Below are 15,413 nucleotides of genomic sequence, written 5' to 3'. Positions count from 1 at the left end.
TGTAAATGAATGAAACTAGAACATATTCTCCACCATATTCAAAAAATAAACTAAAAAATGGGAGTTCCCATTGTGGAACAATGGTAATGAATCTGACTAGTATCCATGAGAATGTAGGTTCGATCCCTGGCCTCGCTCAGTGGGTTAAGGATCTGGTGTTGCTGTGAGCTGTGGAATAGTTTGCAGATGTGGCTTGGCTCCTGAGTTGCTGTGGCTGTGGCTGTGGCATAGGCAGGCAGCTATGGGAACTTCCATATGCTGCAAAAACAAAACAAAACTAAAACCTAAAAAATGCATTAAAGATCTAAATTTAAGAGCAGAAACCATAAAAATCCTACAAGAAAACACAGAACACTCTTTGACATAAATCATAGCGATATTATTATGGATCTGTTTCCCAAGGTGAAGGAAACAGAGGCAAAAATAAACAAATGGGACTTAATAAAATTTAAATGCTTTTTCACAGCAAAGGAAACCACTGGCAAAACAAAAAGACAACCTCCTGAATGTCAGAAAATATTTGCAAATGATATGACTGATAAGGGGTTAGTATCCAAAATATACAAACAGCCCATATAATTCAATAGCAAACACCAAACCTGACTTAAAAAATGGGAAGAAGACTTGAATAGACATTTTTTCAAAGAGAATATACAGATGGCCAAAAAACATGTGAAAAGATGCTTAATATCACTAATCATCAGAGTAATGCAACTCAAAGCCATAATGAGCTATCACCTCACACTTTCCAGAATGGCTATCATCAAAAAGACCACAAATACCAAATGCTGTCAAGGATGTGGAGAAAAGGGAACCCTAGCACATTGCTGGTGGGATGTATATTGGCACAACCACTTTGGAAAACAGTATGGAGGTTCCTCAAAAAACTAGTAACAGAATACCATATAATCCAGCAATTCCACTCCTGAGTATGTATCTGAGGAAAATGAAAACAATACTTCAAAAAGATAAATGTACCTTCACCGTTCTTAGCAGCATTATTTACAATAGCCAAGACATGAGAACAACCTAAGTGCCAACAACAATGGATAAGGATGTAGTATATATAGTGAAATACTATTCAGCCATAAAAGAATGAAATCTTGGCATTTGCAACAACATAGGTATACTTCGAGGGTATTATGCTAAGTGAAATAAGTCATATGGAGAAAGACAAATACTATATGTTATCACTTATATGTGGTATCTAAACAATAAAACAAATGAACAAATACAGCAAAACAGAAACAGATCACACAGAAAACAAACTAGTGGTTACCAGTAGGGAGAGGGAAGGGGGTAGCAGTAAGATAGGGGTAATAGAATAGGAGGTACTATGTATAAAGTGCACAAGACACAAGGATACACTGTACAGCACAGAGAATATAGCTAATATTTTATAATAAGTTTAGAGTGTAATCTATAAAAATGCTGAATCATTATGTTGTATACCTGAAGCTAATATAAATTGACCAGAATTAAAAAAAAAATTAACTTAGCTGCACAGTTGCAAATGGACTTGAAAGGAGTATGACTGGAAGAAAGGAGATCAGTTAAGAAGCTGTTGCAGTAACCCAGGCAAGAAATAAGTGTTAGCAGTGTAGGTGGAAAGGAATGGATTGGGCAAAAATATAAGGCATAACGATGGTATTAGGTGATGGAAAAATGAGAGAGGACTTCAAGATGACATCTAGGTTTTTGGACTGAGTAACAAGTGAACTGTGGTGCATTTTAAAGAACAGAGAATGCAGGAAGTTTAGGGTTAAGTTCATATACGTGTATACTGTGTATTGTGTTTAGAATATATAAAATGCCTAAATGACATCTAAATAGAGATGCTTAGTAGGAAGCTGTATAGACAAACCTCATTTCATTGTGTTTTGCCGTGCTTCGTGGACATTTCATTTTTTACAAATTGAAGGTGTGTAGCAACCCTCTGTCAAGCAAGCCTATTGACACCATTTTTCCAACCGCATTATTTTAAAATTAAGGTTTAATGCTATCACACACTTAATAGACTACATAATGGTATAAACATAACTTATATATACATTGGAAAACCCTCAAATTTGTGATTCACTTTATTGGGATATTTGCTTTATTGTACTGGTCTGGAACCAAATCCACAATATCTCTGAGGTATGCCTGAACGTGGCTGTATGGTTTAGCAACAAAATCTGTGTTGGAGGTCCAGATTTGGCAGGAAGATGCTTCAGTGTATAGATAACTATATAGATAACTAAAAGTGGATAAGATTACTCAGTGATGGTAGACTGGGTGAGTTCACCAAAGGAAGAAGTGTGAGGTTTGAGAAAAGGAATTGAACTCAACATTTAAAGGGAAGGGAGAAGATGAGTACTCAGTACAGATCTGGGAAGATGTGGTTAGACAGATGGGGGGAAAAATCAGCTCAAGTTTGTGTCACTGAAGCCAAAGGAAGAGAATATTCTAAGGAGGAAGAGGTGATGTATCAATACGATCTCTAAACTGAACTGTGACTCGGGCCTGAGGATCATCCTCTGGATTTACTTTAGTTTTTTTCAGGGCCGTACCCATGACAATGGAGGTTCCCAGGCTAGGGGTCCAATTGGAGCTACAGCTGCCAGCCTACACCACAGCTACAGAAATGCTAGATCTGAGCCTCCAGTCCAACTCTTGGCTTCCACTGCTATGTGCCTGTGGTGAGACCCTGCAGCCATGTTAGTGCACAGTGACAGCCAAGACCCCTGCAACTACAATGTGCTGCAGGTGTGCCCAGGTCCATGCAACTGACCACTCTCTGTGTATCTGCTACTGGCCCTAGCACTAAGTAGGCACCTGCAGCTCCACCCCACCCCCACCACAGCTGAATGTGAGCAAACCATTGGCCTCGAATACCAGTGCTGTCAGCCACAGTCCCTAGCTGCTGGACCCGGATGTGCTGCTGAGAATCTGAACAGACCTTGCAGCCACTGTGGATGTCCTACAATGCTCATCAAGGGCCAAACAATTGTCAGTGTTTTTGATCCCAGTGTCCTACACTGACAAGATATCACACCCTCTCCCTTCTGGACCTGGAGCCATCACACACTGTTGCAGCTGGTGAGCTGCACCACCAGACCTGGTGTCACAGTATATGTCAGCATGACCCCATGCACAAATAAAAACAGTTCCTTATTGAAGTCAGTCAATAAAGTGTAGAAGAGGTAACTGATTCTTCAAATGTACAGACAGTTACACAAACCTATAGGGACTACAAAGAATCAGGGAAACATGACACTACCAAAGGAACACAGTCAATGTCCAGTAACTGATTCCAGAGAAAAATTGAGGTAGGAACTGCCTGATAAAGAATCAAAATAATTTGTTCTAAGGATGTTTATATAGCCACAAGAGATATCTGATAAATAATTTAACTAAGTCAGAAAAATAACATAAGACCAAAATGAGAAATTGAACAAATATCAAACAGAAGTTTCAGAGCTAAGGAATATACTAAGTTGAATTATTCAACAGAAAGATTCAATAACAGAGTGAACACCAAGAGGAAAAATTCAGTATGCTCAAAGAAAGAGCATTTATCCAGTCAGAGGAACAAAAGAAAAAAGATTGAAAAGGAATAAAGAAAGCTTATTGGACTTATAGTACACCATTAAAGAAAAGTACAATCTATGCATCATTGGAGGCCCAAAAGGGGAGAGAAGGAGAAAGGGGCAGAAAACTTACTTAAAGAAATAATGGCTTTGAACTTTCTAAAGCTGGGGGGAGATCTGGACATCCAAGTTCATGAAGCTAATAGGTCACCCCATAATTTCAATCCAAAGCAATCTTCTCTAAGAATATTGTAATAAAACTATCTAAAATCAAAGACAAAGAATTTTAAAAGCAGTAAGAGGAAAAAAATTTCTTGTTTATACAAGGGAACCCCTATAAAGCTATCAGTGGATTTGTCAGCAGATATCTTACAGGCCAGGGAACAGTGAGATGATACATTCAAAGTACTGAAAGAAAGAAATGCCAACCAAAACTACTTTACCCAATAAGATTGCCCTTCAGAAGTGAGGGTGAGATAAAAACTTGCCCAAAAAAACAAAATGGAAGGAGTTTATCACCTCAAAACCTGCCTTACCAAAAAATGCTGAAAGGAATTCTTCAGGGGAAACAAAAAAATGCAAATTAGTAACACCAAAACATATAAAAATACACAACACATTGGTAAAGTGAGTATATAGTTAGATTCAGAATACTCTAGTACTGTAATATGGTCATGTGTTAGTGACTTAACTTTCTACAAGTTAAAGGACATTAGTACTAAAAACAGCTATAGCTAAAATAATTTGTTACTGGATATACATTATAAAATGATGTAAGTTGTAACATCAAAAACATAAAATGAACTCAGTAATGAAAAACAAAAAACCCAATCAAAGAGTCGGCAGAAGACCTAAATAGACATTTCTCTAAAGAAGACATACAGATGTCCAACAAGCACAGGAAAAAATGCTCAACATCAGTAATTATTAGAGAAATGCAAATAGAAACTACAACGAGGTACAACCTCACACTGGTCAGAATGGCCATCATGAATAGGTCTACAAATAAAAAATGATGGAGAGGGTGTGGAGAAAAGGGAGCCCTCCTGCACTGTTTGTGGGAATGTAAATTGGTGCAGCCACTATAGAGAACAGTATGGAGACGGCCCTCAAAAAAACCTAGAAATAGAGTTACCATATGATCCTACAATCCCACTCCTGGCATATATCCAGAGAAAACTCCAATTCAAAAAGATTCATGCACCCCCAGTGTTCTTTGCAGCAGACATGGAAACAACCTAAATGTCCACTGACAGGTGAATGGATAAACTATAGTGGAGTTCCTGTTGTGGCTCAGCAGAAACAAATCTGACTAGTATCCATGAGGATGCAGATTCAATCCCTGGCCTTGCTCAGTGGGTTAAGGATCTGGCATTGCCATGAGCTGTGGTGTAGGGTGCAAATGTGGCTTGAATCTGGCATTACCATGGCTGTGGTGTAGGCCAACAGCTACAGCTCTGATTGGACCCCTAGCCTGGGAACCTCCATATGCCACAAGTGCACCCATAAAAAGACAAAAAAAAAAAAAAAAAAAGAAATGTGGTAGACATACACAATGGAAAACTACTCAGCCAAAAAAGAATAAAAAAATCCCATTTGCAGCAACATGGATGGATCTAGAGATTATCATAGTAAGTGGAGTAAGTCAGACTGAGAAAGACAAATACCGTATGATATCACTTATATGTAGAATCTAAAATATGACACAAATGAACTTATCTACAAAAAAAAGAAACACGAACAGATTCAAACACAGAGAATAGACTTGTGGCTGCCAAAGAGGGGTGGGGGAAGGATTGATTGGGAGTCTGAGATTACCTATTATATCAAGAATGGATAAACAACAAAGTCCTACTGTATAGCACAGGGAACTACATTCAGTAGTTTAACCTGTGATAAACCATAATGGAAAAGAATATGAAAAAGAATATAACTAAATCACTTTTGCTGTACATTTATAACTGAATAACTTTTGCTGTACAGTAGAAATTAATACAAAATTGTAAATCAACTACATATATATATATATATATTTTTTTTTTTTTTTCTTCTGTCTTTTTGCCTTTTCTAGGGCTGCATTCACGGCATATATGGAGGTTCCCAGGATACGGGTCTAATTGGAGCTCTTGCTGCCGGCCTACACCACAGCCATGGCAATGCCAGATCTGAGCCACATTTTCAACCTACACCACAGCTCATGGCAATGCCGGATCCTTAACCCACTGAGCGAGGCCAGGGATTGAACCCACAACCTCATGGTTCCTCGTCAGATTTGTTAACTGCTGAGCCATGACAGGAATTCCCTCAACTATATTTTAAAAAATAAATTAAAAACAAAATGTGGGGAATAATTTTGTGTGTGATCAAAGTCGAACTGTTACCAGCTTATAACAGACTGTTAGATCTATATGATATCTCAAGTAAAACTCAAGGTAACCACACAACAGAAACCTATAGTAGATATTCACAAGATAAAGAGAAGGGAATGAAAGTATACCATATTGAAAAATCATCATTTCACACAGGAAGACAGCATGAAAGGAAGAAGAAACAAAATACAAAATAGTCAGAAAACAATAAGATTAAACATAGTAAATTCTTATCAATAATTACTTTAAACATAAATGGATTAAATGCTCTAATCAAAAGGTACAGAATGGCTGGATGGAAAAAAAAAAACAAAAAAACTCTAACTGTATGTTGCATTCATAAGACTCACTTTAGTCTTAAGGACACACACAAGCTCTAAGTGAAGGGATGAAAAACAATACTCATTCCATATCAGTGCAAATGAAAAGAAAACAGGGTTAGCTATAATTATATCAGACAAAATAGACTTTAAGTAAAAAATGCTAACAAGAGGCTTTAAGTAAAAAATGATAAAAAGAGCTATTTTATAATGACAAAGGGATCAATTCATCAAGAGGATTTAACAAATGTAAATATATATGTACCCAACATGAGAGCACCTGAAGATATTAAGCAGATAGTAACAGATCTGAAGGGAGAAACAGAAGATAAGACAATAGTAGGGGAACTTCCATACCCTACATTTAATAATGGATAGATCATCTAGGCAGAAAAACAATAAGGAAACACTAGGCTTAAACTATACTTTAGACCAAGAGGACTTAACAGACATGTATAGAACATTACATCCAATAGCAGCAAAATACAAAATCTTCTCCAATGTACATGGAACATTCTCCAGGATAGATCATATATTAGGTCACAAAACAAGTATTAGCAAGTTTAGAAACAGTAAAATCATGCCAAATGTCTTTCCAACCACAATGGTATATAATGAAAAATCAATGATGGGAGGAGGTTAACTGGGAAATTCACAAATAGTGGAAATTAAACTACACACTCCTGAACAACCAATGTGTCAAAGATGAAATCAAAAGGGAAAATAAAAACATATCTTGAAACTAATAAAAGTGGAAACACAACATACCAAAACATGGTATGTAGGAAAAGTATGATCCATCAATCTTACTTCTGTGTATATACATAAAGGAAGCAAAATCACTATCTTATAGATTTTCACTGCCACATTCAATGTAGCATTATTCACTATAGCCAAGACATGAAAACAACCTAAGTGTACACTAAGTAAATGGAGAAGAAAAGTGATATATATATATATGTGTGTGTGTGTGTATATACATATATATGTGTGTGTGTATGCATATATATGTGTATGTGTGTATATATATATGTATACACACACACACACACACACATATATGTATTATGCAGGCATAGAAAAGAAGGCATAGAAAGCCTCCCATTTATGAAAACATGAATGGACCTTGAAAGCACTATGCTAAGTAAAATAAGCCAGACAGATAAAGACAAGTATTTTTATGATCTCACTTATATGTGGAATCTAAAAATTCTGAACTCATGGAAACAGAGAGTAGACTGTTGGTTGTCAGGGGCTGGGGGGTAGGGAAAATGAGGAGATATTAGTCAAAGGGTATACATTTTCAGTTATGATATGAATAAATTTTGGGGTATATGGCAACAAAATGGTAATCATGTAAGGTGAAGGATGTGTTAACTAACATTACGGTGGTAAACACTTCACAATATATATGTGTATCAAATCATTGTGTTATACTCTCTAAACTTACACAGTGTTATACATTAATATCTCAATTTAACTGAGCTGGAGAAAACAAAACCAAGTAGGAATAATAAAATCAAATGGCATACCACAGACCATTTCAAAGCAGCTAGGGGCCAATGAAGAGTTGCTGTGGGAGTGGGAAGAACTGTGTTGTAGCAGGTCAATGGTGCTGGGCACATTTAATTCAGAAAGCACTACTTTGGTACCGCTGGAGAATAAGGATCATAAACAGGATCTGGAATAAAGCTTCCCAAGACCTATAGATTGGGTTATAACCTCTGATAAATAAGGACCATCATGACACACAGATGACTACAGTTGCTTAAACCAGCAGTTCTCAAAGTGTTGGGGAATCACTGTGTATGCGATTTTCAAAATTATTTCTGTATGAATTCTAAGACATTATTTGCCCTCATTATTCTCATCCTCTCACGAATGCAGTGAAAACTTTCAGAACACACATGAAGTACAAGATCAAAGTAGACTGAATGCAGAAGCAGATATGAGAATCCAGCTGCTCCTGTTATGCTAGACATTAGAGCTATGAAAAGAGTAAATCAAAACCACTCTTCTCACTAAATTTTCTGCCTTGAAAATATAATTATTCTTGATAAAAATACGTTATTTACGTTAACATGTAATAGGTTCTTTATTGTTATTTTGAAGTGATTTAGAATTTCTTAAATTAATTTCTTTTTTTTTTTTCTTTTTAGGTCTACACCCAAGGCACATGGAAGTTCCCAGGCTAGGGGTTGAATTGGAGTTATAACTGCTGGCCTACACCACAGCCACAGCAATGACAGGTCCTTAACCCAGTGAGTGGGACCAGGGATTGAACCTGTGTCCTCATGGATACTAGTCAGTTCATTGCCACTGAGCCACAATGGGAACTCCAAGATTTCTTAGTTTAAATTTCTAATAAAGTAACTATTGATAAATATATTTGACATAAACAAAAGCTCTTTGGGGTCCTCAACAATTTTTAAGAGTATAAATGGGTCCACACACCAACAGTGTGAGGCCTGCTGTCCTAGCTCTTATAAAGGATAGAGAAGACTTCTCTCACTTGGCCAACCTGGGCTTTCATTAGTTTCACAGCCTTCTTCCTTATAGCCATATTTGTGTTTGTCTACCATGTTACCTATGCCTGGCAATGTCCTGATTGAATGAAGTGGGACCTATAATTAAAATATTCATTTGTTTATATAGCGCCTTTCACTCAATACATGACCAAATCATATACAATATGTATTACATTTGTTATTACAGCATTACATATAAAAGCTGTTCAAAACTTTGCCAATATAAGCAATGAAGTGAAGTTGTGTCCCTTAATGGTATCTTATAATGAGGTCTAAATGGGCCTAACAGCTTGTAATCTTTTTTTTTTTTTTACATCTGCATTATTAAATTTTCACTGTCTTGGATACTCAAGACAATTGGTACTTGTTGCTTCTATGCTATGCTAACTTCAGAGGAATGCTGAAAACATCTTTATGCTAAATCTTAGTTCTCAAAACTGCAGTCTTTAGCAGAAACAAACTATCTGGCTGATAGACAAAACTGATTTATACTGCAAGCCAAGGTTCAGTAATAAAACTGAAAAAAAAAATCTAGATCCTACAGCTCTAACCTGTAGGATTATCTTAGAAGGAGACTTTTTCAGAACCAAGAACGAGAATACTTAAGAGCTGACAATTTTAAGAAGAGAGGTTATGTTGAAATTTGTACCAGTTATATTAAAAACAGAAGCAAACCAGACTGTGTTTGTATTTTTAAAAAGTTTACAAGGGCAAAGCATTTCTTCTAAAATGTTACTCTCTTTCTCTAAGCACTGCAAAGTACCTTAATTAATTCTTACGATTCTAACGCCCCTAAAAGCAAGTCATAAAAATGATATTTACTTGGGAATATAAATTGGAATGACATTTTGGGAGGACCATTTGAAAATATTTAGCAGAGCCTAACATGCATAGCCACTGACTAAGCAGTTCCAGTTTTAGAAATTTATCCTGAGAAAATTGGCAATGACAGAGATATAAGGATGTTCATTACAGTGCCGTGTATAAAAATAAAAACTGGAAAGAGCCTAAATATCCAACAACATGGGGCTGATCAAGTAAGCTGTGATTCAGCGTATAATGAAAGAGTACCTGGCAATAATATGAAAAAGAAATTATGTCATAAAATGATGTGTGGCAAGGAAAAATATTCACTATATATTGCTGAGGGAAAAAAAGCAAGTTATAAAAGTATAGTATTATAGGATCTCGTTTTTGCTTAAAACATGTATATGCATAAAAACACGTATATGCATAACTTTTATGCATATAAAAGGATATATATATATAAAATATAAATTAATACTATTATTGAGTTTGGGATCATAGGTGATTTTATTTACTTCTTTTGAATGGTCTATATTGTTTTTTCTATAGTGAATATCTTCTTAAATATTTAAAAATTATTATATAATAAAAAATTATTATAATATTTACTTGAGGTAACCATGCAATTGTTAGTGTTTTTCTATTCTTATATAACTGAATAATGTATGTCCTATGGGAAACTGGTGGACAGGACAAAGAGAGGAAGAGAATTAGGGAAAAAGGCAGAACAGACATTTATGTTGTTTATTATTTTACCATGTATGTTTGTTATGATGTTTTATTTATTTGTTTATTTACTTATTTATTTATTTTTTGTCTTTTTGCTATTTCTTTGGGCCACTCCCGCGGCATATGGAGGTTCCCAGGCTAGGGCTCGAATCGGAGCTGTAGCCACTGGCCTATGCCAGAGCCACAGCAACGCGGGATCCAAGCCGCGTCTGCAACCTACACCACAGCTCACGGCAACGCCGGATCGTTAACCCACTGAGCAAGGGCAGGGACCGAACCCGCAACCTCATGGTTCCTAGTTGGATTCGTTAACCACTGCACCACGACGGGAACTCTTGTTATGATGTTTTAAGTTAATCTTATTTAATAATCTGGAGAGAATTTTTAATGAAACATAGTAGTAAATAGTTAATATACATAAGACTGCTCTCATAGATTTAATTTTTTTCCTCCTCTTGGAATGCCAATTTTGTTTTGTAAGGAGCAGGTGGCTTTCTTTTTTATAAGCCTCTCTACTGCCTTGTCAGATACAGCTCTCTCAAACTTTTTGGGGGATCTAACTGCCTTGTCAGATACAGCTCTCCCGAACTTTTTTTGGGATCTAACCAAAGCTTTATCTAACCAAACTCCAAATGGCATATGGACTTCATCCACATGGTCATATGAATCCTTTGGCTGATGACCTCTGTTATGTATCTGATCGGTTTTATAAAGTCCATGTTGAAGGTTTCCATAGAGATAGGAGAGTGTGTGATGCTGTGGAATGAAGGAATGTAGCAGCAAAAAGGCTACTTTAACTGCTACACTAGAATCTGGTGCCCGTCACTATCACTACAAAATATTGTCAGTGAATAGCCTATCAAAGGAAGAATGCTAATAATTTTGACTGAAAAATTTCTATCATGCAATTCAGCTTAGATCTACTAATAACACTTCTTTAAATGCCTTGTTGGACAGTGAAATCTGGGAATAATTATCAAACACCATATACAGTGTTTATGATAGAATCATATTTCTTTTCTTTCTCTCCTCCTCCCACTTTTTTTTTTTTTTTTTTGCATTAAAAAGTAGAATGCTGCTGAATGGTACCCAAATGTCTGTTGTATACCATGCCAATACAGCAGCTCGGCCAAAAATGCGAATAGAATAGTTTGCCAAGTGAAAGAAAACATAACAAATTGGTAATGGTTTCTATCTTGACAGAAAATGAAAATGATCCCTCAATGTGTGGTCACTCATGCGGACACATAAAAATGTCTTAGAAGCAATCATTTTACCTCAGATAACAGACCCTGACAGTGTAGTACAGTACTGGCTGACTTTCGCTTCTTAGAAAAGCAGCAAGCGTGACCTACAAAATAGTCTGGGAACCATGTAATTTATGCATAACACACATGCACATGCCATGCACTCATAATATTTGCTATAAATCATTTTGAATACAAGACTTCTTTTCCAAGTGGGATATACTTTATGAGAGATAATCTAAATCACTAGAGACTTGATAAAGCTAAACTAGTTTATTTATGAATACAAATGATGTTCTTGCTTATCAGGTTACAAAATTTCAGAGGTCTACACTGCAACAAAAAGGCTGTATATAAAGGTCCCATGTACTCCAAGTGAATATTCAAGGTGTTTTAATTAATGTTAGATTAGACAAATACAAAAAATGTGCAGGTACACGGTCTAGAGTTCTGACTTTCTGGTTAGGAGACTACAACCGAAAGCAGAAGGAACCCCTTGACGACCTGGTAATGGCTCTTTCACCTTATTTCCCCTTCCCTTGTTTTCCCCAGATGGGGAAACTAGACAAGATCACTGACCAGTGACTTTTTTCCCCTGCTGAGAAGTTTCCCATTTGTTTAACTTTCTAATGACATTAGAACATTGATTGTATCATGAAATCACATCAAAAACAGAATGACACTTTTAAAAACACTAATTGATATCCACTGCTAATGAGGAATTCAAAATGAGAGAATACTGAACCAAGGGGCTAGGAAGAACCTTGGGAAGTTAAATGGTCTTGCCAAGTTAAGAGTAAACTTGAATCCTGTGGGTTATGAGTTTCAAATGAAACTTCTGGGTTTAAATTTGTTGGTGACTTTCCTGTTCAATAAAAAAGGACTTAAATGGCTTATAAAAAGGTTAAAAAAACTTATTGGGCATCAAACTGCTCTTACAAAACACCATCTTGATGAGTTAAGTGTAAATGAATCAGAAACACATGGATCATATTTCCTTAAAAAATGCATATGGATTCAAAAATAAGGGAAGAGGACTTGGCAAAACATTTTTGTGTGTGTGTGTGGTGGCTGAACTCAAAACATTTGAAAGATATTTTGAGACATTCAAGGAATCCAAAATAAAACTGAACCTGTCCAGTCATATAAAAACAGAAAGTTCTTCTGTGCAGTGTGCATTTATCTCTATGGGCCATTCAACACTCACTGAGCCTTCACCTTTGGCAAAAAGCTATGGGAGGAGCCAGCTTCTGCCTGAAGCAACTTCAAGTATAAACACAGATACACATAAGCAACAGAAATCTATTAAAAGAGACCTAGGGTTTTTACAAAATCATAACCCAGATCATACAGAAATTATATATGGAGAAATACACAAGTACTTTCGAGGTCTTACGTAGGTAGGATTCATCCCATTCAAATCATCATCCCCCAGCCCCTTTGATTAAAATTATATATAGTTTCAATGTCTTATTTGCTTAAATGTTTGCTTAATAAGTGTTTTTATGTCTTTTTTAATGTGTGTTCCAGCCCTCTTTCCTCCACCCTCTAGATTTGTGAGTGTTCAACAAATCTTGCTGACTGGTTTCCTGGAGGATGGGAGTGTTAAACAGAGTTTTGAAATAGGGGCGAGATGCTGTTTGGCAGAGAGAAGTGAGGCTATGATTCTGGGTTGGGGTAATGGCACATGTGACAGTTCAGAGGCTCCAGAGGGTGAGTCATGTGTGGGGGGTGACCCACTGGCTTGCTTGCAGCAATGTGCCTGAGCCAGGGTGTAGTGGGAGGTGGAGGCAGTTAGGTGTGGGGAGGCCTAATATACTACATGTGAAGTCAATTGGAGGACAGAGGAGTGTGATAAGACAAAAGCACATTCTTAGTTTTTTTTTTTTTCTTTTTCTTTTTCTTCCCTTTTTGCCAGTATAGGATAAAGTGCTAAGCACAGGACACATACAAGTCATTAATCCCTTTATTTCTTATCAGCGTCTTAAAAAGTTGAAAAATATCCAAAGATAAAAATAAGTTGACTATGTATGTATTGCTGTAGGTTAACTATGTAGGATCCTGTAGGTCATAAATCTAAAGAGGAACCTAGTATAATTATGAAACAGATTAGCGAGTTCTAAAATGTTTGTGGGAAAGTACAAATAATGATTTAGAATCTTTCTTTCTTTTTTTTGGCTGCCCCGTGGCATATGGAGTTCCCCAGGCCAGGGATCAGATCAGAGCTGTAGTTGTGACCTAAGCTGTGTCGACGCTGGATCCTTAACCAGCTGTGCTGTGCTTGGGATCAAACCTTCGTCCAGCACTCTCAAGATGCTGACAATCTTGTGGTGCCACAGTGGGAACTCCTGATTCAGAATCTTTTAAGGCTGTTTTCTAGCTATTTAAAGAGAGCTTTATCTTTTCTACAGTAATAGAAATATTAGAAAGTCATTTAGGGTGGGGATAGTGTCATATGTTTCCTGTGTATTTTCCACTGGGTAGCACAATAGTGGAAATACACCAAGCTCTCAATAAATGCTTACTCAACTGAAATGAAGTGAAAGGGAGCTGAGGCCCTATAATGATGAGTGTATAGCTGAAGGTAAATTCTAAAGAAAAAAAAAAAAAAGGAAGAGGATATAGTAGAAATGTCCTAATAGTATCTCCACTCTGAACCCATTTGCTTGTGGTTAATATCAAGAAATCAAAGGCCTTACCATCCTTCATCATCTTCTACTTCAGTTTCAGAAATGTCATTTTCAGGAGTTTCAGCAATTGCTTGAGTGAGTTTAGATTTAAACTGGTTCAGCAATGCAAGGGTCTGAAATAACAAATGGATTACTAAGTTTTCTGATAAGGACAAATATAATTTCAGAAGAGACACTTACATTTGGTAGAAAAGAAAATACCCTACCAGGATGTAAAACACTTAAATTTTTAATTTTAAATGAAAGTAACAAAACCACCTTCAAACTGCAGCAGTGATTGACAGTCACAAACCTTGACACTGCCCTGTTTGCATTTGCACTGACATTTTCCCTCAGGAATATGTAACTATTTTCTGATTTGGGGAACATAAATTTGTTTATATAGAGGATGTTTAAACTTTAAAATGCATGCTTACTAAGAGCTAAGTTTTTAGAGTCCAGAAGATAGGGAAGTACTTCACTAAGATATGGGAAATCAAAAACAAAACGCCAACAACAAATAGTATTTTTCATTAACAAATTTCAAAAAAGGCAAAATGTCATTGCTGGGGAAGTTGAAATTAATGAACACATTAATTCTTGAAAGATGGGTAAATGGGAGTGATATCTTTGGGAAGCTGTTTATATATACCAGGAACTTTAAAATGATCATTTCCGAGAGTTCCCTTCATGGTTCAGTGGAAATGAATATGACTAGCATCCATGAGGACACAGGTTTACAGGTTCGATCCCTGGCCTTGCTCAGTGGGTTAAGGATCTGGCATTGCTGTAAGCTGTGGTGTAAGTTGCAGATGTGACTTGAATCCCACTTTGCTGTGGCTGTGGTGTAGGCTGGTAGCTACAGCTCCGAATGGACCTCTAGCCTGGGAATCTCCATATGTTGTAGGTGCGGCCCTAAAAAGACAAAAAAAAAAAAAAAAAAATCATTTCCTTTGATTGTATAATTCCAATCCTGGAAATACATGTAGAAAAACAGTCTGAAATGCTGAAAATGACTGATGCAAAAGATGTTCACTGCAGTAATATTCATACAAGTGAAAAATAGAAATATGTTAAATGTCCAGGAACTAGATAAATTTGGTAAAAAGCAATGAATATGCTATTACATTACTATTAAAAATTATATACAGAAGTATTATATTCTATTGTTA

The 15,413-nt window shown here is 36.4% G+C and overlaps 1 protein-coding gene across 3 annotated transcripts in view; it reads right to left on the bottom strand.

Annotated features, from left to right (window-relative positions):
* Positions 1–15,413, bottom strand: part of CWC27 (CWC27 spliceosome associated protein homolog) — a 247,180-nt gene that overhangs the window by 51,159 nt on the left and 180,608 nt on the right. For all 3 annotated transcript variants that reach the window (XM_021076544.1, XM_021076543.1, NM_001243923.1), the window contains 1 exon segment: positions 14,272–14,375. In XM_021076544.1, the coding sequence (XP_020932203.1) occupies positions 14,272–14,375 (104 nt within the window).

This window comes from Sus scrofa, chromosome 16 (genome assembly GCF_000003025.6).
Source record: "Sus scrofa isolate TJ Tabasco breed Duroc chromosome 16, Sscrofa11.1, whole genome shotgun sequence".
NCBI classification, from domain to species: Eukaryota; Metazoa; Chordata; class Mammalia; order Artiodactyla; family Suidae; genus Sus; species Sus scrofa.
This window is presented reverse-complemented; position numbering and strand designations above follow the sequence as displayed.